Source organism: Peromyscus maniculatus, chromosome 9 (genome assembly GCF_049852395.1).
Source record: "Peromyscus maniculatus bairdii isolate BWxNUB_F1_BW_parent chromosome 9, HU_Pman_BW_mat_3.1, whole genome shotgun sequence".
Classification (NCBI taxonomy): Eukaryota; Metazoa; Chordata; class Mammalia; order Rodentia; family Cricetidae; genus Peromyscus; species Peromyscus maniculatus.
In genome coordinates this window covers 77,191,010-77,218,681 of record NC_134860.1, presented here as the reverse complement: position 1 = coordinate 77,218,681, position 27,672 = coordinate 77,191,010, and the positions used below count along the sequence as shown (strand labels likewise).

At 42.5% G+C, this 27,672-nt stretch overlaps 1 protein-coding gene across 1 annotated transcript in view; it reads right to left on the bottom strand.

Moving 5' to 3' along the window:
- Vwa8 (von Willebrand factor A domain containing 8) overlaps window positions 1-27,672 on the bottom strand; it is a 340,258-nt gene that overhangs the window by 98,951 nt on the left and 213,635 nt on the right. The window contains exons 27-30 of the mRNA XM_006989556.4: window positions 13,956-14,064; window positions 12,169-12,307; window positions 8,735-8,934; window positions 141-251 (exon numbers count right to left, since the gene is read on the bottom strand). Of these exons, the coding sequence (XP_006989618.1) occupies window positions 141-251; window positions 8,735-8,934; window positions 12,169-12,307; window positions 13,956-14,064 (559 nt within the window). The remainder of the gene's footprint in view (window positions 1-140; window positions 252-8,734; window positions 8,935-12,168; window positions 12,308-13,955; window positions 14,065-27,672) is intronic.

Genomic DNA, 27,672 nt, shown 5'->3' with positions numbered 1-27,672 from the left:
AATCTAAAACTGCTTAAGGCCTCTGTGGTGCCTTCTATTTCTGTTGCTGTTTGGCACTGGGAGAGATGGGCAGGCATCCATTTTTGTGGTTGGGAAAATCCCCGGCAATCAATCTGCCCGACGAATCTGGTAGTCCTTACAGCGTCCTCCTTGCTCCACCAGGAAGACTTCTTGGATGCAAACTCTTCCACAGGAAGGATGAGGCGGCGAATGGCACGTCCAGTGGTGTCTAACAAGAGGATGGCGTTACTCTGGAAACAAAAAAAAAAAAAACAGTGTGAGCTTCAAGACACGCCCCCTGCCCCCATAAAAAGCAGCAGTGACCAGGTGACCTGAGAAGGAAGGTTACTGTGACAAACCAAAGGGATGACAATGATATTGCAATGTAAGATGTCATGAGGACACCCAGTGATCCTAATACAGAACATCAAGTTTGGGTTAATTTACCGACAATTTTTTAATTAGGTAAATACATAACCTTCTCTTTGAAAGTTGTCTTAAAATCAAAGGTAGCTGCTCTGGTTTTGTTTGTTATATAGTCACAAGGAAACTGAGATTATATATATGGGGTTGGAGAGATGGCTCAGCATTTAAGAACACAGGCTGCTCTCAAAGAATATCTAGATTTGATTTCTAGCACATCATGGTGCACAATTGCCTGTCACTCCAGTTACAGGGGATCCACATCTGGCCTCCATAACTACCAGGCACACACGCACACACAGTGCACATACCTACATGCAGGAACTCAGACACACAAATAAACAGACCTTTGGGGAAAAAAAGATAACATTCAAGAGTGCACTCTTAGAACACAATCCTCAGTAAATTTTGTTTATTCTTTTCATAGCTCCAGGTTCAAGTAAGAAAATATGTACATGATAGAAAAATGCATTAGCAAGAGTATATGACCATGTAAAAACTTAGCTAGTAGCAGATGTTTATCATCTTGAAATTCACTGAAGTTGAAGTGAGGCTGGAGAGAAAGACAGAGAAATGATTGGAGGTACGGGAAGAAAATGGAGGCCCTCACTCCAGAATCTGGCTTGAAGCTGCTTGCTAGATGGTAATCAAGGATTCCAAGTATACCACGGCACACTACGTGCATGCATGGTGCATACACACCCTCTCTAACATACAATCATGCATACACACAGTTTTAAAAGAAAACCAACCCCCCAAGAAGAACAATATAACCTCCCCCTCCCGTTTTGTTTAATATTGGCTTGCCCTTTCTGTGAAGCCAAGGATGTGGCATTATCTGAGTGGACATCTTGAACTAGAACTCAGGTTGTAGGGAGTGGCCGTGTTGAGCTCTCTCTCTACCCCTGCCACCCACAGAACTTTCGTTACTGTTGCTACAACAACACACAAACAAGATTTTTGTAGCGTCCTTTAGAGCTGTGCAGCTGAGGGACTAGGCATCAGGCAGAGCCCTGGCAGGCAGGCAGGGAAAAGAGACGCCAAGAGGACTCCTATGCTTTTTACTTAGACGTTTCAGATGCCAACTTCTGGGTTCTTCTCCCTCTGACCCCCTGACCCCCTGACCCCCAAGGGAACTACTCGGATTAAGGAACTTTTAGAGCTCCCACTGGAGACTCCTATGGTGGGAACCAATAAGCTTACATGTCTTTGTAACATCCAATTTTACCTGTGATCACTCAAGTAGTCAATTCTGAAGGAGAAAGGGAACTCATGCTAACACACACACACACACACACACACACACACACACACACACACACACACACACACACACTCGTTGCCTCTAAGTAGACCTCGATACCACCCCCAGGACACCTCCCTAACCTGGGGGTGTCTCAAGAAAGAAAATAAACCCTAAGTATTGAACTTATGACTGGAACACATGAAATCAGGATTTAAAATTGACAAAGCTAGAAAAAACTAAATAACATCAGGGACTACATGGAAGCTTGTTTTCCTAGTTAGAATATAAAAGCGAGCCACAGAGTAAAATGGACATCTACCCATTAAGCCTCATTGTCTCACAACAGTGCATTTTTCCTTCTTTTAATTTGGGTCTAGTTGTCCTAGTGAGGTCAAATTCTTAGGAGAAAAAGTCACAAAGCACCCAGTGATAACAGACACTTTATAAGATGCAGAAAACAATAAAATAAGGTATGTTTGCCCCATTATGCCATAATATCAATTAGATAGTTTATATTTAAAGCAAGGGAGAATACAATCATGATTTAATCCTGGCTTCTATTATGCAATCTGGTCAGAGAAATAAAAAGAAATATAAAAATGTATTTTACAAGACAATTAAAAAAGATCTATCTATCTATCTATCTATCTATCTATCTATCTATCTATCTATCTATCTATCTATCTATTATGTATTCAGTGTTCTGCCTGTATTTATGCCTGAATGCCAGAAGAGGGCACCAGATCTCATTACAGATGGTTGTGAGCCACCATGTGGTTGCTGGGAATTGAACTCAGAATCTCTGGAAGAGCAGCCAGTGCTCCCAACCTCTGGAACCATCTCTCCAGCCCCTTTACAAGACAATTTAATTAAACCACAAGAGTTAAAACAATATTTATTTCCACCACAGAGTTTACTGCACACAACATGTTGATAAAACTCCTACTTTTCCACAAATAACACCTGTGAATGAAACTCCCTGAAAAGCAGCTGTGTCTGTCTGTCAACAAAACTCCTGGAAGGAACATGTGTGTCGGTAGAGACTGACAGACAGACTGGACTCTCAGTACTGTGGAGAGTCTGGAATTTTGTCGGTTCAGAGGCTAATTACTTTATCGTGGGCTAGTTTTGGCTTTCTAGAACAGCCTCTCCTTGTCCCATTGGGGACTGTATCTGAACTAGTACCTCATGACAATAATAAAAACCTCTCAGAAGCATTAACTTAGCAGAACACTAGCTTCCACTAAACCAAGAGCTGAGAACGTCGTCATCAGGTAGCATCTAGACCCATCGAACAGCTCCCCTATATCACTGTACCTGCCTCTCTGCTGTACCCACCAGTGTATTTTCAACTTGCCTTGGTTTATGACTTTCATTGTTCTGTAACTATAAAACCTTATAAACCTGCTTCTACATTGGAACATGGAATTTGAGGGACCCTAACCCTATGTTCCCAGGACATGGTCACTCATGATAGCTCCAGAATCAAGTATCTTTTCTTTCCTTTAAGAGGAGAGCTGAGATGTTTACACTGACATACCCTGAAACTGTATCATTCTGTATAACACAATAAGTCTCCATTAAGAACTTACATTAGACATATTCTTTAGAATAACATCTAGAACAAGAAGTCTTAGTTGGGCCATGGTGGTGCACAGATAATCTCTGAGTTTGAGGCCAGCCTGGTCTACAGAGCAAGTTCTAGGAAATCCAAGGCTATACAGAGAAACCCTTCCTCAGGGGGGAAAAATCTTGTTTAGTGATATTTGGATGCTTTGGAAATGGTGGTGAGAGCAAGATTTTCCTTCTGAAAACATAAAAACAAGGGCTGAGGAGATAGGTCAGGGAGCAAGTGAAAATCAGAGGTTTGGTCCTTAGCAGCCAATCAAAGGCCATAAAAGCCAGGCATGGCAGCTGCCTATAATTCCAGCATTTGGGAAGTAGAACTGGAATTCCTCAGGCAATCTAGCCAGCTAGGCCAGCTGAACCTGTGAGCTTTGGGTTCATGAGAGAGACCCTGCATCAATATATAAGGCAGAGTGGGATTGAAGAAGACACTTGCCATCAACCTATGGCCTTGACACATGTATACACAAGAATAATTAAAAAGGAAAGCATTAAAGTTAAGAATTTACAGGGTCTCTGTTCCAGGTTAAATTCTTTTTTGAGTAGCTTTTAATAGAGGAAATGTTTCTTGCATGATAAATACATACAACTCTGTTATAAATCCTCAGCTCTTAAGCAATCTGAGATTAAGGGAAGTCCTAAAATAAAGCGTCTCCCCTAAAAATGAAGAACAGGCAGATGATTAAACAGAGTTCAGTGTAGTTCCCATTTATCTTCCTTTTCTAGGTTCTAAAACTTGTATCCTCCTAACTGGGCATACGTGACCTGAGCACCGTCCCTGCTAAGCGAGACACACACACACACACACACACACACACACACACACACACACACACACACACCCCACACACTTCCTAGCACACACATCCACAGTCTGACTGCAATGCCCTGTGGGCCGAGAATGAGCTCTACCAATACTTGGCAGCATGAAGGAGTTCTGTGGCTCCATCCTTTTAGATGTTAATGGGTTCCTTCTGTAAATGACTAATGATATATTCTGCCTGTGCTTAAAAAGAGAATCTCACGTCACACATGAGTGCAAGAAACTGTGGCTTTGGTACCGCTTGAGGTGGGGGCAGGGCAGAGAAGCAACTGAGCCATTTTATGATGTTTGTATCTGACTGGGAGAAGAGTAACCTCTGGATGACCTCCATGCCCCAAGTCTGAAACACTAAATGCTGTGCAGATGTAATAAATAAGCCCATGGGAACCGGGAGGGGAAGGCCTTTATTTTTAGTTTTCCTGTCCTCACTTAAGATTTTATTTTAGCAAGGAATTTTTGAACAACTTTTCCAACTTACCAGGAGGATGCATCTACAGCAAAACTTGATTTTAAAATAAGGGACAGAAGAAGGAATGGAGGGCAGCCCACAGGTTTAACCCACTTGTTAAATTTCAGAGCTTTGTGGTGCTGGTAGTGAAGGCACAGGTCTAGCACCCTGACTTTACCAAGTGATAAAGAGTCAGCTGGAATGAGCCCTGTGAGGAGGGGAGGGACGGGCACTTGGAGGAAGCATACAGATACTGCGAGGTCTGCTCAGGATGCAGAAGGCAGCAGACAGGATCCCAGAAGGCCCAGGGGGCGTGCTGTGGAAGGCAAGCACAGTTCTACACTGAAAGCCCTATTTCCTTGATGAAAGTCATTGTCACTGAACAGAGAATTAGTCTACAGTGTTGCCAAACAATGGGGTCTTTTGAGAAATAAAATATGAGCCGAGCATCTAAAAACTCTAATAGTTTTACCGAATTTGTATGTGTAAATTTATGTTAATGTGACAAGTTGAAAATCTGGTGGAACTGTTTGAATAAATACTTCAAATTTTGAGTCTCATCCAAATTTGATCAGCTTATTCAATTCAAATTCACCCTGACAGGTGCTTTCTCTGTGGATTCTTGTGCTTGTGAAAACAAATCAACGGCATTGATAGTTTATAGGCAATCTATAAAGCAAGAGCCTCCTTCCAATTTGCTGGAGAGAAACTTGCATAGGCAACATGTGGTTTGGGATGAAGTCTGCATCCAGTAGACCCAGTGGGAATAAATCATGAAAACTACACAAGACAAAACCAGCAGGACTTAGAATTGTTTTGGTGAGAGCTAAAGTGTTGATTCTTCAGTGAACTAGGGACACGCTAGTTAATGTTCTCTTCATTAGCTACATTATAAAAGTATTGCTTCTCCATGCATGCACAGTGTAGGTACATGTGTGTACATGTTCCTGTGACTATGCGCACGTGTGTGAAGGTAGGGGTGTATGTGTGTGTGTGTGTGTGTGTGTGTGTGTGTGTGTGTGTGTGTGAGTGAGAGAGAGGGACAGCCAAGGCTGCTGCTGGCTGTTGTCTTCTATTGCTCTCCACTGTAGTTTCTGAGGCAGAGTCTCTCAATGGACATGCTTATCGACTTGACTTAGTACACTGGCTGGCCAGTAAGCGGCAACAATCTTCCTGTGCCCTCCTCAGTGCTGGGAGTACCGGCACGCTCAGTTGCATGAAGCTTTTATGTGGGTTCTGAGGATCTGAACTCATGTTTTCATGCCCCCTCCCCCTTTAGAGACAGGGTCTCACTATGTAGCTCTGGCTGTCCTGGAACTCTTGATGTAGACCAGCAGGCTGGCCTTACCCTTGCCTCTGCCTCTGGAATGCTGGGATTAAAGGCATATGCTACTCCATCTCACTAGGTCTTCGTGCTTATTGCAACAAACACTTTATTGACTGAGTCACCTTCTCAGTGTTAAAAGTATCGTTTCTTTAGAGTACACTGATCTTTAAGCACAGCTAATGGCATTGCACTTGTTTAAGATTTGCTGAGGGCGCAGGCCATAAGAAAACACGTATCAGTAGCGAATGAGTTGGTGAAGTTGAATTCTGCTAGGGTTGATCCAATTGGCTGGTTCTCAGTCCTACTACATATTTACCAGAAAGAATCAACTCTCTAAGTCTGGTTTTCTTCAACACAAATATGGTGAGCAGTAACTCACTGGGCAGCCTGAAGACAGTGGAAGACGGCAGATGTCCTGCTCCTTCTCCGGACACAATGCGCACTCACTCACCTTGTAGGACACCTCACTGACTCCTAGTCCCCCACTCCACCAGCCAGCCTGCCTCAGTTTCTGTGCTGACACTCTCTCATCTCCACAACACCTTGGTATTTCAGTCTCCCAGGGCTCAGGCTTGGACTTTTCTCCGCACACACTCACTCCTTGGTGGCCTCTTTTCGTCTCCTGACTTTAGATAACTATGCCAATGACTCTCAAGTTTCTATTTCTTGTTCTCACCACGCCCTGAACTCTGTGCTCATCTCCTACTTGGTAGCTTGGTAGAGGTATTTTCCCAAGTTCCTGTCTAAGCTGACTCCTTCCTCATCTTAGGTGATGGGAACTCCATTCAAATTGCTCACCCCCTAAATGTTTACATTGCCTGTAACTCCCTCTTACTCCATGTCTGCTCTGTTAGGAAATCCTGCAGGCTTGACCTTCAAAATGCATCTACGTCTACACTCACTTATGACCTTCATCCTCCACCAAGCCACCAACATCTTTTGGACAGCTCACTGCAAGAAACTCTTTTTTTCTTCCAAGACAGGGTTTCTCTGTGTAGCTTTGTGCCTTTCCTGGATCTCGCTCTGTAGACCAGGCTGGCCTCGAACTCACAGAGATCCACCTGCCTCTGCCTCCCAAGTGCTGGGATTAAAGGCATGTGCTACCACTGTCCGGCAGAAACTCTTAACTGGCTTCCTCATTCTGCCTTATCACTCACAGATAACACGGAACAACCAATGAAAACCCTTTACAATAGGAAAGACCACTTGCCCTGCTCATCCCCTCCAACGCTTCCCTTTTCATGCTTCGGGCCGGCCCAGAACCTTCCATTGCTTCCAAGACTCTGTGCAATCTGCTTCCCACCACCTCCTCTACCTCACCTCTGCTCCTACTTCTTGAATAACCTTTCTACCTCGCCTCTTCTCACCCTCACCCTCATTCAACCATTAAGAAGGAAGAGAGGATACTCTAGCCTCTGCGATTCAGAACTTACCACTCCTTTCGCTTACACTTTTCTTCCAGGTTTCCTGTCTCCTGTCCACCTCATCACCCTGGTCAAGCCATCCTGTCTGCCTGATTTTAAATTGAATTCTCTTTCTCTTGATTCTTACTCTCTAAGCTAAGATATAACTGAATTAGTAATTTATTTTTCTTATTGTCTATCCTGGACCAGATTATAAACTGAGAATAAAAAAAATATTTGTTGTCACTGGGCAGTGGTGGCACGTACCTTTAATCTCAGCACTCGGGAGGCAGAGACAGGTAGATCTCTGAGTTTGAGGCCAGCCTGCTCTACAGAGCAAGTTCCAGGACAGCCAGGGCTACACAGGGAAACCTTGTCTTGAAAAACCATATATACACATGTGTTTATTTTTAAAGATGTATTTATTTATCAGTTTTATGTGTGTGTGTGCACATGCATAAATTTATGTGTCTAATGTTCGTGCTATAGCCTGTGGAGGTCAGAAGAGGACGCTGGATCCCCTGTACCCAGAGCGCCAGGCAACTGTGACCTGCCCTATTGGAAATGGGTCCTCTGCAAGAGCAGTTAGTAAGTGCTCCTCACTGCTGGACCGACCGACCGTCTTTGCTGTTTCTCGAAGTATCCCAGCAGTACAGACAGGATTTGTCAATTGAACACTGGGCCTCGTACAACAGCTGGCAGACGTTAGGTAGAAAACAGGCACACAAAACAGACCACTTTCTGCTGGTACAGTACAGATTAGTTAGACCTTTAGAATTTCCACTAATTCACACATAACTAGTCTTTGATCTGTGTCATCTGTTTGGAATTACTTTCAGCCTGATGCTAGCTAGGCATCTGTACTTTTCATTAGTGAGATCTTAATTTACGAATCCATAAACATGATGGATAGAACTTGAGCCTTTCTAGACACACAAGGATGCCAGCACATTCATCCAGGGATTTCTGTGGCTATCTCTGAAGACTGTCATTTAGATCTCAGATAAAATGTTATCTCCTCAGAGGAGAAACCTTGGGGCTCCTTTTAGTTCCATTACCCTCTTAACCTACTTCATCTCCATCACCCTCTCTGACATCACCTGCTTCAACATGTGAATCACATGAGAATGTGATGCTTATTTGCTAGTTTCCTAGTTTTCTGTCTGTCTCTTTAAAGACTGACAGTTTCTTAACTGTCAATGGTGGTGAGGTGGAAAACTGACCGGTGACCTCTTTCCAGACTTTCAAGTTGTGCTCAAGTCTCTACAGAGAGAAGACAGGGGCCAACCTTTGTGGTACCAGAACAGTACGACACCCCGGCCTTCTTGGATCGTTAGGAAAGCACAGGTTTTCAATCAGAGCTGATGTCACTGGACTTTTCCTTTACAGAACTCACTCTTCCCACACTGGTACCTTGTGAGTGCCTGACGCACCTTACCTGCGCCTCATGCAGAACGACTTGACCCTTGAGTGGACTTCCCAGTGGTGCTACTGTCAGAAAAGGTCGCCAGGTGCCACTGACCATTCTTGGGAAGACGTCAAAGAAGTCCACAAAGAAGCCATTTTTCCCAGTTAAATTCATAAAGTATAAGGAGAGGGGATTGCATGCAGCTACATACAGAGTATGTTCCTCCTTTTCTGGAATGACAGAAATGTATTAGTTGTGCAGTTTCCAAACAGTTTTCTGATTGGCTAACAGTTCTAGCACTGCCGAGTCTTGAGCCTGAGCTTGGTCAGAAGCTCAGCACATGGCCTTTAGGTTTGTTAGGCTGCGAAGACCACAAGAAGCAACTCTGCTCCTACCCTCCACGTAGACAGAGTGACACTGTGTAATACAGGGAAGTAGTACCTATTCGGGCTCCCAAATAATTCCACAATGTCTGATGATAACTCCACGAAATATCTGACCATCTTCAATGTCAGGAAACTTTCATTGTACGGAGCAAAGTGTTCTGTGATCCAGTGTTTTCCTCTATCCATTGTTCTTTCAGAAACACTTTATCAACATCTTCTATCCTCTAAGTTTTCTTCTTTTACGTAGTTATTAGGTCATAGGATTTTCTTGCTATAAATAAGCTATTTGGTTTTTAAAAAACCTGAGCCCTGTGGTCTCCCTTTCCCAAGCTATGGTAATGGAGATTTAACTTAAGCAATGAGCATGCTAAGCAAGGCCTCTACCACTGGGCTAAACCCTCACGGCCTCGCTCTATGGATCTTAACTTCCAATCTAATATTCATGTCTGAAAACTTCTTATGCCCTCTCTCTTCAATCTAGGTACCTGCCTAGCTCTAGCTTCTAGAACATATACCAGTGCCTCTATGTGTTTCAATCACCTGCAGAATGAAAGTGCAGGTTCTCAATCTGTAAAGCTAGTGTGGGCTCCTATATTCGGTGCTTTAAGCAATCTCCCAAAGATGCCAAGGCCTCTGGCTTGAGCAGCTCTCCCCTTAGGTCAACAGGGCGAGTCTCAATGTGAACACCTTGAGATAAGAGACCGAGCTGCTTTTATCTGATGAGAGCTTCCAGCGTCACCTGTCTATCAGTTATTTATTTCACAGCAATCCTATTTCCTTAATGCCAAATTGAGATAAAAAGGAAGATAGTAAGATGTATTAAAATTTGGGACAATCCAAGAAGATCTGGATCACATATGCATATGAGCCAGATCTAATATTTATACAAATATGCCCAAAATATCAGAGCTACAGTACATAGATATAAACTATTAAAAAACATAAAAAGATTTGTTAAATTTAAATATTAAACTAGTATCTACAAGGAACACAGCCACTAGGCTGGGCACAATGGCACATGCCTTTAATCCCAGCACTTGGGAGGCACAAGTGGGGCCTGAGGCCAGCATGGTCTACTGAGCTGTGGTGGTTTGAAAGAAAACAGTCCCCAAATGAAGTGGCACTACTAGGAAGTGTGGCTTTGTTGGAGTAGATGTGGCCTTGTTGGAGGAAGTGTGTCAGTGTGCAGGCGGGCTTTGAGGTCTCCTATATGCTCAAGCCACACCTAGTGTCTTAGTTCACTTCCTGTTGCCTGCACAAGATGTAGAACTCTTAGCTACCTAATTCTCCAGCACCATGTCTGCCTGTGCACCACCATGTCCCACCAAGATGATAATGAACTAAACATCTGCACTGTAAGTCACCCAATTAACTGTTTTCCTTTATAAGAGTTGCCATAGTCATGGCAACTCTTCACAGCAATAGAAACCCTAAGACAATAGCAAATGCCAGGCTATCTAGACATAGTGAGACCCCATCTGAAAAAGGAGGAAAAAGAAGAAGAGGAGGAGGAGGAAGAGGGCTGAAGAAGATATATTATTATTATTGTTATTAAATTTTTTTTTAAATAGTGTCTCACTATGTATCCCTGGCTGTCCTGGAACTCACTATGTGGACTAAGCTGACCTTGAACTCACAAAGATCTGCTTGCCTTTGCCTCTGGAGTGCTGGGATTAAAGGTGTGTGCCACCACATCTGGCCTATTATTTAAGAGGTGATATGAACTATGCTATAGCAGTTCCAAGTATCAGACAGAAAAGTAGAATTTGTAACTTAGGGGCCTTTTAAATGTATCCATTATGAGCAAAACTAAGTTCAAGTCAGCGTTTTATGAGCATTTTCCTGTTAAGAGGGGCAGTAAGGGATACAGTAGGAACTCGGACAGAAATGTGTACCACAGGATTATTAATTGTGCTCATATTACAGGCATTAAGTGCTGTTCGGTCATTGGCTCAAACACATAGATATATAATTCACTTCAATTCCAACCCCAAAAGTGCTCTTTTCTGACAAATGCAGACTAGGCTTTTTAATAAGAGAGAGAAAAAAACAAAGGGAAGAAAACCAGTTTGCAACCATGGTTCACTCTGACAGGAAAGGGTTACATTTATCAGGGAAAGCAAATGAGCCCTTTTCAGGGTTACCGTGACTGCCTGCTGGAGCCACCTGGAATACTGCACTCAGAAGAGAGAGCCAAGAGTGAGTGTGAGAAGTGCTGCAGCTGATGGCTAGCCCACAGGTGTGGGCAGCTCCCTGTGCACTCACAAGTGCCAAAGTTCAAACTTCATCTGGGACTCTTAAAACCCCCTTTCTCTTTACCAGTGAATGCCACATGTCCTGCTAAGAGTGCAGACCCTTACCACAAACCAACCATCCAATATCCCAAGTATCTGAAGGCATACAATAGCTGACTTGGGGAGTGAGTAATATCCGCACCACTTATAGGAACAAAAGCAAGGTGCTGCCTTCTTCCTCGGTAACTTCCATCTCAGGTAAGTTCACGACTCCCCTCTCTTCCCCCAGCTGCCACTTTGTATCGCTTTAGTAACCGACATCAACGGAGGAGGAGGCACTCGGTGCCAAGGCGTCCAGGATCCACTGTACGAACTAGGCAGAATGGCACCAGTCCAGAAGTCCAGAAGCCCACCGCTCCCTTCCCCTACCCGTGTCCCAGACCATCAAAGGCTTAATAATGATGGCAAGTCACTCCAGGTCTCACTGCTGTGCTTTAGGAAAGCACCAAGCTGGAATTTGAGCCTCTCTCCCCCAAATCCAATGTTTTTCCCTTTTTCTTCTTCCCTTCTATTTTTAGCACAGGCCTGGGTGTGTTTAACTTTGTGCTCTGACTGTAATGAGAAACAGACATATGCATACCAACTCAGCAGTGCTTATGTGGGGTCCACCATAGCATTTTGTGAGACTATTAGAGGAAATTAGTTCTCAATTATATATAATTGCTATCCAGATCCACTAAGTCACCAAGTCTCTCACAGAGTTCTGGATGCCTCAGGATTGTTTTAATCCCTCTGTGTTTAAATCAGTGCAGAAGGAAAAGATCAAAATTAGAAATAGATGTACCATGTGATACAGCAATGTCACAGATTAAATTAACTTCATCCAGTGGGAACCTCCAAGAGGCGTATTCTTCAGTGAAGTTTAGGAATCTTGCTTCGTGTTTTTCTATTGGGTACTCTTCCATGTTTGCAAGTACTGGACCCTGCAAGAGAGGGAAGGTCTTAGAGAAGATGTTGGCGTGCTCACCAAAACAGTTCTTCTAGTACAGAACACACAGTTCAGTATTTACTACCTCGACATACTCCACTTTCTCATACTTGAAACAATAAGAAAAACATATACTTCCCTTCATGAGTGCTTTCATGCATACTAGCTCATTAAATTTCTCGCTTGCTTTTGTTTTAATGGAGTATACCATGTGTAAAGCACTATAAGATTTCTCATGACTACACTTTTTCCTGAACCAAGAACCAGCTCTGACCTCCAAATAGCAAGACCCAGTGTTGTCCAAACCAGCAGAATAACTTCTAAGTTAACAAATCAGGAACTAATATATTTCCATTGTGAAGAAGGCTTGTGAAATCATTATACTGTAATGTGATGGTGAATATGGGCCTTTTAAATGAAATGTTAAAAGAAATGTGATATTAAAACAAACCAAAAAACCCTCAATTGACTGATAATCACTAGTGCTACTTATGAAAGGTGGAATATTTCATATACAGTTATAATCATTCAACATAAAGATAAGCAAAGGAACACATTTATTATTGTGACTATCAGTTCTGGGTAGCTAGCTATGACTTCCCAGAAGAACCCTATAGGTACAACTAAACCTTCAATGACTTGCCTGCCCTATAGTCCTTCATTAATCAAGATATTTGGACTACATCTTGGTGTCCATGTCCCCTCCTATCTGGATTGTATCCAGGAGACTGGAGAGTCAAACTGTATCCTTCTCAAAACTTTGGAAAACCACTGCAGGAAGTGACTTAGGCTCTTTGATCACACACTTTGATGACAATTTGGGGGGGGAGGCAGAAGAGAGGGGCAGCTCTAACAAGTCTCTGCTCCCTGGAGGGAATAAATAGCAGACTAGGACTCACTCCCTGATTTTCTAAACACTACTTTGGTGGAAGAAAACATCTTTTTCTGTACCACAACTGTTATTGTGTTAAAATGGCAGAATGTTGTAGTTACAACAGAATCTTCAGTGACCACAAAATCTACCATATATAATTTTCGGTCATTTGCAGGCCTGTTGACTGTACTGTCAATGTTGATCCCCACAGTGGGGATAGCAACAGACAGGGAGCCATCTGTTCTGAAACAGTGAGTCCAGTGTGCCCCCCAACTTCTCCTCCTGCTGCTTCTTAATGACTTTTTAGGTACCTGACTGCTCAGAGGGGAGCTCTTTATACTTGAAATGCTCAGAATGATTTTGATGATAACTAATGACTAATAACCCTTTCCCTTTCATGGGAAGACAGTATCAACAATGTATGGCTAAAAATAATAATTTAATAATTATTAAAATTAATAATAAAACAATTTAATCATGTTAGCAAACACAAAGTAAAGACAAATATCACAGATTAACCTTTTAAGGAAAATATACAATATACATGACTGACTCCCTGAAACCCAAGATTGGCTCCTAGAAGCTCTGTTTGGCCAATAGCAATGGCCTACATTAAATTCCTTGTGGGTCAGACTGACCTCTAAGTTGGCACAGAAGCTAAAGAGCCAAGCACTTGGTAAGTCATTCCTCAGACTCAGGGAGTGTATCTACAGAATATTTGAAAAGCTTGTAAGATTTAACGTTAAGAGGAAATAATAAGGATTACAACCTTTATGTCAATGTGAGACGTTTCAACTGGACACAAGATCTTCTGCGTCCCATTTCCCGCCTGACCAATAATCCAGTATCCCATGAACGTCTGCTCTGGGAGAGGCAACCTGTCAAAGATAATTGGAAAAAGTTAGCATTTTCCCCCCATTATCAAGAATCTTAGTTAGGGTTGCTACTGCTGTGATAAAACTGCATGACCAAAACAAGTTAGGGAGGAAAAAGCTTATTTGGCTTACCCTTCCATATCACTGTTTATCATCGAAAGAAGTCAGGAAGGCAACTCAAACAGGGAAGAAACTTGGAGTCAGGGGCTGATGCAGAGGCCATGGAGGGTGCTGCTTAACTGGCTTGCTCACCCGCTTTCTTATAGAACCCAGGACCATCAGCCCAGGGAATGACCCTACCTACAATAGGCTGGATCCTCCCCCTATTAGCCACTAGTTAAGAAAATGCCTACAGGCTTGTCTACAACCTGATCTTATCGAGGCATTTTCTTAACTGAGGCTCCCTCCTCTCAGATGACTTCAGCTTGAGTCAAGTTGACATACAACTAGCCAGCACATCAAGTAATGGGGGAACACATGTGCCATCAATCACCAGCAGCACATACAAGTTTGAAAAATGCTTTACTTAGAAGTGAGCTGTGCTCCATTTTGTTTAGAATGTAGTCTATAATATTATGTTTAGAATGTACATGAGGATGAAAAAAACACTCAGAAAATAAGACTATCCATTTCACCTTAATAACAATAATTGAGGTTAACTTATTTTCCACTGGAATTGATAAAATGTGCAGTAACTTTACAAGCAAATTCCTGGTATAGTATGTAGGAAGGCTTAAAAGAAATTGGAACAATTCATTTGACTTTCATTTTCAGTCTGTTCTTTTACATTTTGAATCAAGTAGCAACCAGGGTACATTAGTATTAGACTCTTGTTGGATGACTGTAAAGAAAAACCCCACTAGCTGTTATTTGGTGATTAATAAGTAATCTATACAGAGGAATGTTCACGTAAATGCATCACCTGGTGTTGAATATACCCATGTAACCAGTGACCAAAACCCAGGGTCCAGAAGCCCCTCGGAGACCACATTTCATTGCTACCATGAAGCTACTGCCCTGACGTCTGATAGAATTGTTTCGTATCAGCTTTATTTTGTTTAAAGAGACACAACTTTTTGTTTTGAGAGAGGATCTTACTGTGTAGCCCAGGTTGGCCTTGAATGGACTCCCTCAGTCTTCCAAGTGCTAATGCTTCAGGCATGTGACACCATACAGCAAGTTTCTGTTTCTTTTTTGGAAACACACTCTTGTTGTATGGTCCTGGCTGGCCTAGAACACACTATGTAAAACTAGGCTTGCCCCTGGCTTGTGACACTCCTCCTCCCTCCGTCACCCAAGTGCCGGACTTACAGACACATGCAGAACTACATGACTCACAGACACGCAGTGCTACATCTGGCTTAAGCAGTTTTGAAGGAAAGTGGGTCACATACTAAAGCAAATAGTAACTATAAAGTCTATAGCGTCAAGCAAGCCTGAGAATAAAGCCTCCACCCTTTATCCCAAATCTTTAAAAATGGGACCAGTGAGCTGTCATTTTCATTTAACCACATTTCTTATTCATGATAGGACACAACAACAACAACAACAATTCAGAGTTTAAAGTTCTTGATGTGGCCATAACTCAAAATATGTTTTGAATGAGTATGGGGGTCATTAACAGAGCACATATTTGTACTTACAAGTTATTTGTTTTCAGTAAAGTTGTGGTCGGACATGCATGCCTATAAGTAGAACTATATAGCTTTGATTACTCTTTGCACAAGACCAAGGATTAAACATTCTGGTCAAGAATGCTTTTTGTTGCTTTGAAACATAAGAGGATGACAGGGACCTTACAGTGAGTGTCTTCTAAGGCATGTGTGTCATACATTTCTTAAAAGGACACATTTGAATAAGTTATCTAAAACATATTTTATGGGGCTGAGATGACTCAGAGGTTAAGAGTTCTAGGTACTCTTACAAAGGACCAAATTTAGATCCACCTTGGCTCACAATCACCTCTAACTTTAGTTGTAGGGCATCCAATGCCCTTTCTGACCTCAATGGCCACTTCCTCCCCATAAACATCAATGAAAATATGTAGATAAATCTTAACAAAATTAAAAAAATACATTTTAAGTACCCAGACCATGACCTTGATTGACAGCGGGAGGTGGCTGGGGCCATGATGAATTAGAAGACTATGATGTGTGCTGTGGAACAATCCTTTCTACATAATGAATATGTATTACTCTCACTGGTTAATAAAAAGCTGACAGGTCAGTAGCTGGACAGAAGTTAGGCAGAAAAGCCAAACTGAGAATGATGGGAAGGAGGACAGATTCAGGAGACGCCAGCGAGCCAGCTACCGAGGATGCAAGACATGTAGAAAATGAGGTAACAAGCCATGAACCACATGGCAAAACATAGCTAAGAAATATGGGTTAATTTAAATGTAAGAAGTAATTAGCAAGTAATAAGTCTGAGCCATTGGCCAAGCATTTATAATTAATATAAGCCTCCGGGAGGATAATTTGGAAATAACTGCCAGGTGTAATTGGGCTTATGGGACAGAAAGCTCCACCTCCAGTTATGGATGTATTCTTTTAAATAAAAGTAGTAAAATGTGTTTCTGTGTTAACAGAGCAGATCCCCTAGAGTGGGATCTTCTTCTCTCTTCTAGTTTAGGGAACAAACTGTATTCTTCAATGTTTCTCCTAAGTTCACTGGTCTCCAAATATAGAAGGAGAAACATAAGGAGACACATTAATTTCTTTCTTAGCACAGTACTGGTGAATGCAAAGAGATCTGGGTTTCATTCTTAGTTCTCTTATTAACCACTTATGAAAAATTGGAAAAAGGATGCCAGTTAATGTCTCAGTATTAATTGTGTCATTTACAATGAAAGGCTTGATCTATAAAGTCTATAAGGCTTGGAGCATCTGTAACAATCATCAAGTGAGAAGCATCACTGTAGGTTAAGGACTTGGATTGCTCTGGTTCTCTGGAGTGATCATGATCAATCGGAATAAAGATATCACTACCTGCTGGGCGGTGGTGGTGCACACCTTTAATCCCAGCACTTGGGAGGCAAAGTCAGGAGGATCTCCAGGTTTGAGGCTAGCTGTGAGTTCCAGGACAGCGAGGGCTACACAGAGACACCCTTTCTCAAAAAAAAAACCAAAAGAGAAAATATGTGTACCTACCAATCAAATGGGTCCCTTGATTAATAGGTACGTTTTTTTTTTTTTTTTTTTTTTTTTTTTTTTTTAAATAAAGGGGCTCTAAATAATCCCACTTGTTTGAAGCCAATGGTTTCACATCTTGATCTAGTTACAGAGAGAGAACTGCTTAATAAAAATAACCATTGATTGATAACTCAGCATAAGAAATGAATCCAGGGCTGGGGATATATCTCAGCTGCACAGGCTTGCCTTACATGAGCAAAGCTCTTGGCTTGATATTCAGCATTTGAAAAGAAAACTAATATATTCACTAATAATTTTTATAAATAATATCAGATGCCAATAAGAAAAAAAATCCATCCGTTTGAGAAAAGGTAATTTTTTAAAAATTCCAGTTCCTACTAACAATACCAGGGATGTTCATAACTCTGCTTAGAACTTGAAAACTCATTCTAAATAACAGTCATGGAACTCAAGGCTTGCCCAGCTATCTGAAAAAATAGCTCTGATTGGCTGGCAGAGTACGGGATGGGCCTGTGGATATTCCATATAAACTGCATCCAGAACCACACAACAACAATATTCTTCTATTGGCAATACTGACTACAGCTGAAGACACATTGGCAGGTATCCTGGGGATGCGCTCACTGACATCATCCCCATTCCCTGCTTGCTCCTGGACCCTGACAGTAGTTGGGAGACCACAGCCCCTTGTTTAGTTCCCATGAAGGCTCTCAGAAGCTGTGGGGGATAAAAGACCATTTCTAACTTCCTTCCCTCCAGTAAGTCAGCAGTCAGAGGAGGGAGAAGCATGAGACTGGAGTATGAACAAGCTTTGGAATAATCAACAAAATGCTGGATGTGTGGGTGTACCCCAGTAAGTAGTTCGCAAAATGCCTTCTTTTCCATTACTGAAATGTGGCATCCAACTCTGAGCAGACTTAAGTTTTTATGTTTGATTTGATTGACACAATAATGACATTTTCCATGATTTTAAGATTATGTCACGGTGCTGTTGAACTGTTTTAATGTCCTGGTTGGAATGATGTCTGGGCTTGATTTTAGCGGGGAGGAGCATGAACTCAGGGTCTATAAATAGAATCACTTTTTATTTTCAGTGTCATTCATGAATTTATGTGTTTTAAAACAATGATGTATTTTAGTACTTGTGTTGTGATGTTTCTTAATCCCTTGTGGAAGCAGTAACAAAGATCTGAGACTAAGAGTTTTGAGTAAGAGAAAGGTGAATATCAAAATTATGACTTGGGTCAAATTAGAGGACTTGAGTTATGTCAGAGAAAGGAAAAAGATTTGCTTTTTTAAACACACAGATAATCCATAACACAATGCATCTGGACACCAAAGTTAGGTAACAAAGTCTAAAGGACATGTAAGAGCTCTGTCTCAGAAAAACTTCCAAAAAGAGGGGGGCTGGGTTCTTAAAGCACATGTTCTGGCAAATTTCTGCCTTCTCTGAACCTTTGCCAACACTATTTCTGGAGTCTGAAAGAAAACACATGAAAAAGATTTGGATCTTTCTAGGGCCATTATGCAACTGGGAGTTGTTGACATACCTATTATCAACAATTCCTAAGACATTTCCTTACCACAAGAACTACTAATGTTCATGGAATAAGGGAATCGTGAGGGTAGTTCCACCAACTCAGAAACTCAACAATTACCACCATCCTTGAGAAGAAAGCGAGAGACTCCAATTTTACTGGCCTCAGTCATTCCTACATCTTAAGATCTTTCACAGACCATTCCTGACAAACACTCTCTGCTTGGCTCTTCCCCTTTCCCCGCAGTCTAGGCTAACTTGTAACTCAGGCCTATTTTGAACTACTTTTTGCTATTCCCTGAACATGTGCATTTTAATGCTTCTCCAAGCCATTTCCTCTCTCTAGAATTCCATTCTGCTACCACCTCTTCAGTGAGTTATTCCTCCCTCATGGAGATTGGGTCTCATGGAGCTAGCTTTAAATTCATTATGGAGCAGAGGATGGCCTTGAACCCTAATCTGACAGCCTCTACTTTTCAGGGATTTCAGGCATGCACCACCACATTCAGCCTGGAGATCCTTCTCCTTAAGTTGCAATCCAAATATGATTTGCCTTTGAGTCCCTCCTCATATTTTGTTCTGGGGCAAAAAAATCAATCAATCAATCAACCAACAAACCAATCAATCAAGTCTTTTGCCCTTCTGGGTTTCCATACAAATTTATACATAAGAACTCTGAAGAGTTTCATAGAGTCTGTAATTTTCCAATTTAAGAGTAGAGAGAATACATTTTTAGAAAGAATATATTAGAAATGAATCTATGAAATTTTTTATTTTTTTCCAAATAAAATAAAAAGTCAGCCCAAGGCTGGGTGGGTGGCATATTGCCTATAATCTAGCAGGAGGAGTCTGAGCTAGTTTAGGCTATCTAGAGTCTTAGAGATAAACCTGGGCTATATATAGTAAGGCCCTCTCTTAAACACACATACACACACTCTCTTACATACTTGAGTCATATGCTTAACAGAGAAAGCAAGCCCATTTAAACGTATGCTAGTAGTAACGGGTATGATTATTATTAATTCTCAGTAGTGCCCTCCTTTGCCAAGAACTTCAGACTCTTTTCCTGACGGCTGGCTCACGAGTCGCTGGCAAGCTTACATGGTTTTGCTAAACACAGTGTGTACGTGAGTGAGCTTGCCTGCTTTCCTCCTCTGTCCCTGAGTCTACATTTAGTTGTTAGTTTCATTTACAGCGTGTGCCTCTGCCACCCGGAGCCTGCCGAGGTCACAGAAACGCAGTCACCTGATGGGTGTGAAGCTGCTATTTTTGGCTGGCACTTCCCAGTACACCTCCTGCTTTCCAGAATGACCCAGCAGTCTCTCTGCAACTGTCCTGCCTTCCTCCGGCCAAGGCAGATGCTGAGAGCTTGAGGCACAGCCTCTGGCTGTCCTCCTCCTCGCAGATGCTGCCCGACTACAGTTCTGGATCCCGGCTTTAAACTTCATCCTTTTTCAACTTCCACAGGGGAAAAATGCCTTCTCTTTCTCTGTCATCCGCTCTATCAATGACATCCTAGTTGTTTCAAATCCTGTCTTCTTTCCTTCGCTAATCATCTCCAAGGATGCCTGGGAGTACAAACTCCAGCCACCTTGACTTCCGGGAGTGTAGAAACTTCCTGAACGTCCCCCAGAGCAGACTCACAGAGGGAAGACCCTACTGAGAACGAAGCCCATTCACTGCCAATAGCACTTGTTTCTGATTCAGTAAGCTGATGATTCACTGAGTAGGGTATAGGCTTTATTCAATGAGTAAGAGTTCATTTAGAGTCCACTGATTGGTCACCTCATTCTCTCACAATTGTCCTTTCTTTCCCATTGCCACACGCCACAAGGTCCTCTATCAACAAAGGGATTTCTGCAGCTGCTTCCTAATGGGACTTTGTATGCTTGGGTTCCCCACCATCCTGTCTATCATGTTTAGAAAATGAAAAGCACCCTTTTCTCTCATGAACTTACTGCTGGCTCTTCGGCCTCAGCCTCCTCACCCTGCCAATCACGGAGTACTTGTACTCAAAATACACCCATTTTCCTTAGCTGGGGGCCAGAGAGATGGCCCAGGAGGGGGAAGGTGCTTGCCGCTAAGCCTGATGATCTGACTTCTGAGTGCCAGGACCCACATGGCTGAAAGAGAGAACTGATTCACCTTAGCAAGCTGCTGCTGACTGCCACACACACTCTGCAGCAGGTTTGTGAGAAATAAAACCTAATTTAAAACTGAGCCACTTTCTCTGCTTGAACTGTTCTCCCTCCTGCATGTGTCCAAGACCACAGAATATCATTGCATGCCTTCAGCTTCCTCCTGGGGGCAAATGCATTTTCCCAGTGACAGCTACAGCACGACACACACCACTTGTTCCTTAACTACTTTCTCGCTTAACTGTGACCTCCTTGAAGACAACACGGAGTCCTCCTCACCTTTGGAGCTCTTACCCCCATAGAGTGCACCCCGCCCCGGTCCCTCAGCACTTAGGAAGTATCCGTTTAATGAATTAATAGTTGGTTACATCAAGACTACCAGTATTTTGATCTATTTATTTTCTCTTCTCAGAGGCAAACTGCCATTGGCAAATCTTCCCCATTGTGCTTCTGAGTACCTCTTCACACTGCTTTCACTTAGAGGAATCTCAACAAGGATGCAGTCCACTCACAAGCAAATGCGGAAGGGGCTACAACAGGCTTTGGTGAAGGAGTTTCTACCTGGCCAGGTGACAGGCTTTCATAAGACCTCACTTACAAAAGCTTAAGGGATTAAGAATAATTATGTGCCGGGCAGCAGTGGCGCACGCCTTTAATCCCAGCACTCGGGAGGCAGAGCCAGGTGGATCTCTGTGAGTTCAGGCCAGCCTGGGCTACAGAAGGAGATCCAAGACAGGCACCAAAACTACACAGAAAAACCCTGTCTAGAAAAAACAGAGAATAATTATGTAGACTACTTAAGTTGCATACATCTCAAAGATTTCTCTGTAGACTGGGGACATTTAACTAATCTTTTTCCCATTCTAATAAAGGAATTGAAACAGCTACTCATAATACAGCCGCCAATCATCATACAGCAAGAGACTATAAAGCAAAGTCTGTGAAAATATAACTGGTTAAAGAGCAGAGAATAAGTGACTGAGTGCTCTGCCATGAATGGGGCCCCTTTATCAACACCTCCCACCCCCCCCCCACCACCAAGTTCAGTGATTCTCCAGAAAAAGAGGTGAAAAGAATGTAAGAGTCAAAAGGAAGAGGAGAGCTGTGCAATGCTGTCTTCTGGACATGGCATGGCTGCTGTACTCATGCAACTGCAGCTATGCATACCTGCACAAGATCAAGCCAACCAAAATTCCAGCATGGATGGGGTGGGAGCTCCCAAGGCTCCACTGCATCTGAGGAGCAATTAGCAGTAGACAGCTGCCAAGGCAAAAAAACAAAAACAAAAACAAAAAAACAAAAAACAAAAAACCAAAAAAACCTGTTCTTCTATAGCTGCTAGAGGAGGTTGCCCATACTACAGTGGGTGGCTGCACATTTACAAATATATGGACGACATTGACTGGACTTAATGGGTTATTTAAAAAGAAGAGAGATGGCTGGATGTAGTGGTGCACACCTTTAATCCCAGCACAGGAGAAGTAGAGACAAGGAGATCTCTTGGAGTCTGGAGCCAGCCTGGTCTACATAGTGAGTTTCAGGTCAGCCAGGGCTCAAGAGTGAGATCCTGTCTCAGAGAGGTGCATGAAGTCAGAAGGGTTATGCGCTACAGAGACTTGGGAGCTGAAAGAAGAATTGAAGGTAGATATGATCATATTTCATTGTATACATTCATGGAGTTGTAAAACAATAAAAAATTTTAGGCCTCCCACATCCAATCTCTCTAGCCAGCTAGACCTGCACATCCCTCTCTAGGGTCTAGAAGGAAACAGAAAGCAAAACAAAAGCCTCCTAAAATTCATGTGGAACCACAAAAGACCACAGATAGTCAAAACAACCCTGAGAAAGAAGAACAATGCTGGAGTGATTACCATTCCAGATCTCAGATAGATTACAGAACCATAGTCATAAAAACAATAGGATTCTGGCACAAGAGCAGACCTGTAGACCAAACATGAGTAAAATAATTACAGCCATTTAATATTTGACAAAGGTGCCAAAAATGAACACTGGAGAGCATAAAATATCTTCAACAAATGGTGCTGGAAAAACTGATGTCCACATGCAGAAGAATGAAATTAGACCTGTGTCTATCACCTTGTTCAGAACCAAACTCCAAGTGACTCTAAGACCTAAATGCAAAACCTGAAACAATGAACCGGCTAGAAGAAAACACAGCCAGTGCTCTACATGACACAGGACTTGTGGGAAAGGTCTGTCTGAAGAGGACTCATTTACCCAAGAATTAAGGCTGACAATTGGCAAGTGATACTTCATGACACTAAAAAGCTTCTGCACAGCTAAGGATCAATCAATCTGGTGAAGAGGAAGCCAAAAGCACGGGAGAGAATCTTTGCTGGATATACATCTGACAGAGGACTAATATCAGGATATATAAAAGAGGTCAAAAAATAAGACAGATCAAAACAGTCAATTAATTAAAAAAATGTGCCTGAGATCTGAATGGAAAAATCTCAAAAGAGGAAAAAAAAAAACTGGCTAAGAAGTATCTCAAAAGATGTTCAGTGTCTCTAGCAATTAGGAAGATTTCTTTGAACAACTTTGAAATTTCATCTTACCCCAGTGAAAATTGCAGAGAACAATAAAACAATGGACAGCAAATGTGGGAAAAAGGAACCCTCACTCATTGTTGCTGGGTCCATTCACTGGTCCAACTACTCTAGAAATCAGTGTGGGAATCCCCAAAAGCCTGAAAATAAGTCGACCATGAGACCCTGCTATACCACTCCTTGGCATATGCCCTAATGACTTGACTCTACAGATTCTCGCTCAGCCATGTTCACCGTGTCTCTATTCCCAATAGTGAAGTGGAAACAACCTAAATGTCCTTCAGCTGATGGACAGATAATGAAAATGTGGTACATGCACACTATACAATACTAGTCAGCTGTAAAGAAAATGAAATCATGAAATTTGTAGGTAAATGGATAGAACTAGAAAAGATCATACTGAATGAGGTAATCTAGATTCAGAAAGACAAATGTTGCACATTCTTTTTTATTTGAGGGTTTCAGTTCCAAATCTTCAGATGCAAGCTTAGTTCTCACCCCTCGTCTTTGCATCAGATGGAGACCATTAGAGAAAACCACAATCAAACCAAAATGCACTATTGTGGAGCCCAGCCCCAAGAGACAGAGCTACAACACAACACCTGCACTAATGCTCAGGAACTACTGTGGAAGAGGTCAAATGGGAAGAGCTGGAGGAACGGAGTCTGCCACGAGACTGCTGTCTGCTAGAAATGCCAGCAACAACACCTGTCTTATCTCACCAACACGGCTGCCTACACACTAGCTGAACAAGGATGACACCAACAGTCATGCGAACATGGAGAGGGGCAAGTTCAGGAGGCCTCAACCCCAGACAAAGAACTATAGACAGCCAAGGGATGCCGAGGGTGGGAGAAAGTCTTCCCCAGGGAAGGGCACACCAATCGGTTAGCCAACACCAAATGATCAGCCCTGGAAATGTGCATACAAGTAACATCACGTGGACTGAGCAGATTGTATTTATGTATTCCGGAATACACACACGTGCACGCACACACACACACATTGTATATAACAACAATTAAAGAACAAAGAGGCCATGAATTTGAATGAGAGCGGGGTGGGGGTGCACTGGAGGGGTGGGGGTGCACTGGAGGGGTGGGGGTGCACTGGAGGGGTGGGGGTGCACTGGAGGGGTGGGGGTGCACTGGAGGGGTGGGGGTATACTGGAGGGTTGGAAGGAGGAAAGGGAAGGAGCAAATATACTTTCAAAAAGTATTTTAAAAAGTTAAGTAATTCTGAGATATCATAAGACCTTAGGCATTCTGAAAACGACTCTTTTATAAGTGAAAACAGACATACAGAGTGGAGTTCCTTATCTTAGCACTCACAGTCAACACTGTGACCTTATTTATAAATATAACCCGTCCCCCCCCCACCCAAGCAATCACTATATAAAAGGAAACATAGCACCTAATACTGTGGGGGAAGAAAAGGGCAGAGAACATTTTTGCTCTAATGAGATAACCCGTGGATTACTGATCATTCCAACCCGAGTGAACTAATGTAAAAACACACCTGGCTGGGATGCTCTTTCTGCTGCTTCTCATACTTTGAAGACCCCACAGCTGCTCTGTTAGAGAAACAGGGTTGCTGTCGACAGTCCGACTACACAGAGTAAATCTTTAAAGCAGGAAATCAAATTTAGACAGAGATCCTTTCAAAGACAACTCCAAAGGAAATCCCAAGAATTCGTCATTTCTAAGTAGATGGAGCTGCTCTGTCTGCAGGTACACATACCCAGCACTGCTCTGCAAAGCAAGAAAAACACCAACCAATCCTGAAACAAGGCCGCAATAGCACAGAAATGGCTTTCATAACAGGACATTCTCAGCAACCTTTACTGGGAGTGTTACTAACATCTGCTAGAATGGCTGGTAAAGTAATGAATGATAAATGATTCAGGATAAAGAGTTTCTGCCCTTCAGCTTCCCTATGCAATCAAGGACAGCAAATCCTAGAACTAAGAGTTGGATGACTTATAAAGATTACTTAATTCAGTGTTCCAGGCTTGGGTCCCATCAAGTACTCCCCAATGAAGTCTATCCAGATGTGTCAGAGCCCAAGTGGCAGAGCAACAGGTCTCTCTCTCTTGGGTAGGCCCATTTCCACCCTTGACACAGGAGCTTCTGCCCCAAGACAGGCTCACTCTGAGTGGTTAGGATTTAGAAACAACTCATAGAGGCAGAGTAACAAAAGCTATTGGGGTCCAGCCCCAGATAATTCTTTCCCAGAGCCCAGAAGAGAAGCTGTAAGCAGCTGGGATTTAATCTGAGGGATATCAAATGAATCTACGTACACTCAGCTCTTTTAATCCATTCACTTTATACTTCTAAGTCAATTCCACAAGTGCCATGGGGGTACTGGTTTATATACACTTACAAGCGGTAATCCTTTGGCAATGCAAGGTGAGGCTTGAAGTTTTCAGGGTCATAGAGAGAGGTGACAAGATCCAAACACAGAGCAGTAATCGGCAGCTTTTATTTACAACCCAAAGAGGGAGTGACTAATGAAAGAGGAAGATTTAAGCTTAACTTGCACAAGAAACAAAGATTGGCACTTATTATCCACCCAGCCTTGGCAGTTGTCTCATTGGGTCAGTGGAAATATTTACCTTATCTCAGTAACTAGCAGATGGCTGAACACCATCCTGGAATTGCAAGCAGTAAATCCTTTCAATTAGGGTGTTGTGTTAATAAACCAGGGTGAAGGTAAGGAGTTAAGGATTTAAGGTTAGTGAGGTTAGCTTCTCCTATCTGTAGGTGAGATGAGCTCAGGGTACTTTAGTGCTCATCTATCTGCAGTCTGTCCTTGGGTGTTTGAGAAGTGTCTCAGATGAAATACTTTTGTCTGGAGATGGCACTGGCCAGACTGTCTGTTAATGAAGATGACTGCAGAAAGGCAGACTCTAAGTCTATGCTGGAATAAGAGGGAAAAGGGCCTTATTATGGGAAAGGGGTCTTGACTGTGTGACTGTTTTCAAACACAGCTGGGGGATATTATCCAAATACCCCAAAAGTATAGGCGAAGTTGTGCCCAGTAAATGATCAACTTCACTAGAAGTTCTTGGGAAAAGAATCAAATGGGAAAGCTACATACCACACAGGAAATTCACTTTAGGAAACAGCTGATACATTCAAAAGCAAGTATCACCAAAACGCCTTGAGTTTTGGCTTCCCTCTGGCAGAGGCCTTGGCTATGCCAGGTTTTAGCTTTGTCAGTACCAGCTGAATTCCTACCTCATATTTCTATGGCTTTCAGCAGCAGAGATGATACACAGTGACATAAGACTGACCAGTTAAGGCTGACCACTTTAATAATCATAGCTTTGAAGACAGAAGTACCAGGTAATGGAGTCTATGTGAGGAAACTTCTAAAGTGAACAAATAAATGTCTTCAATTTGAAGAATTTGTGGGTGCCACTAGTAAAAAAAGAAATCCTGACTGAAGGGTATTTGTTGACATCTTATAGGTAAGATGCTTTTATTTACTTCTAGAAGTGATGGAACACTACATTAAGTTGAAGGAACCTGATTAGAATATATTCATAAAATTATACACACATACACACACCCCAAAATTCCAAAGTGTTTGGAAATAGGTTCTGAAAGTACATACAAAATTTCCAAAATATCTGAAAATCTTGACATCCAATGGATAAATTTGGCAAGTAGACAGTTGTGGTCTAATGCCCGCCCCATCCTTATTATGCAAGACAAATTCCAACACACATGTACACCGTGTAGATTCAGAGAGTTGATAATGGTAATATTCATATGGCATGAGGTTAGGAGTTGAAAGAGCAACTACTATCATTTTTGATACTTTAAAGATGTATTATATGGGGCTGGGGTGGGGCTAGCTCAGTGGCCGATCACATGCTTTGCATGCAAGAGGCCCTAGGTTCAGGCTCTGGGCAGCAGGCACATATGTACGTGCCCACACTCGTGTGTATGTGTGTGTGTGTGTGTGTGTGTGTGTGTGTGTGTGTGTGTGTGTGTGTGTTCTGTATGTCATTTGGCATCTTTTATGTTGATGCATACCAGCCCCATTTGGCATCTTTATGTTGATGCATACCAGCCCCATTTGGCATCTTTATGTTGATGCATACCAGCCCCAAACCTACTGTACTGAAATACCACAGAGTGCCTCGCTGACTTGATCTCTCATTGGCCACAGACGAATGTGCCACTGGTCTGTCCTCAGGCCAAGCG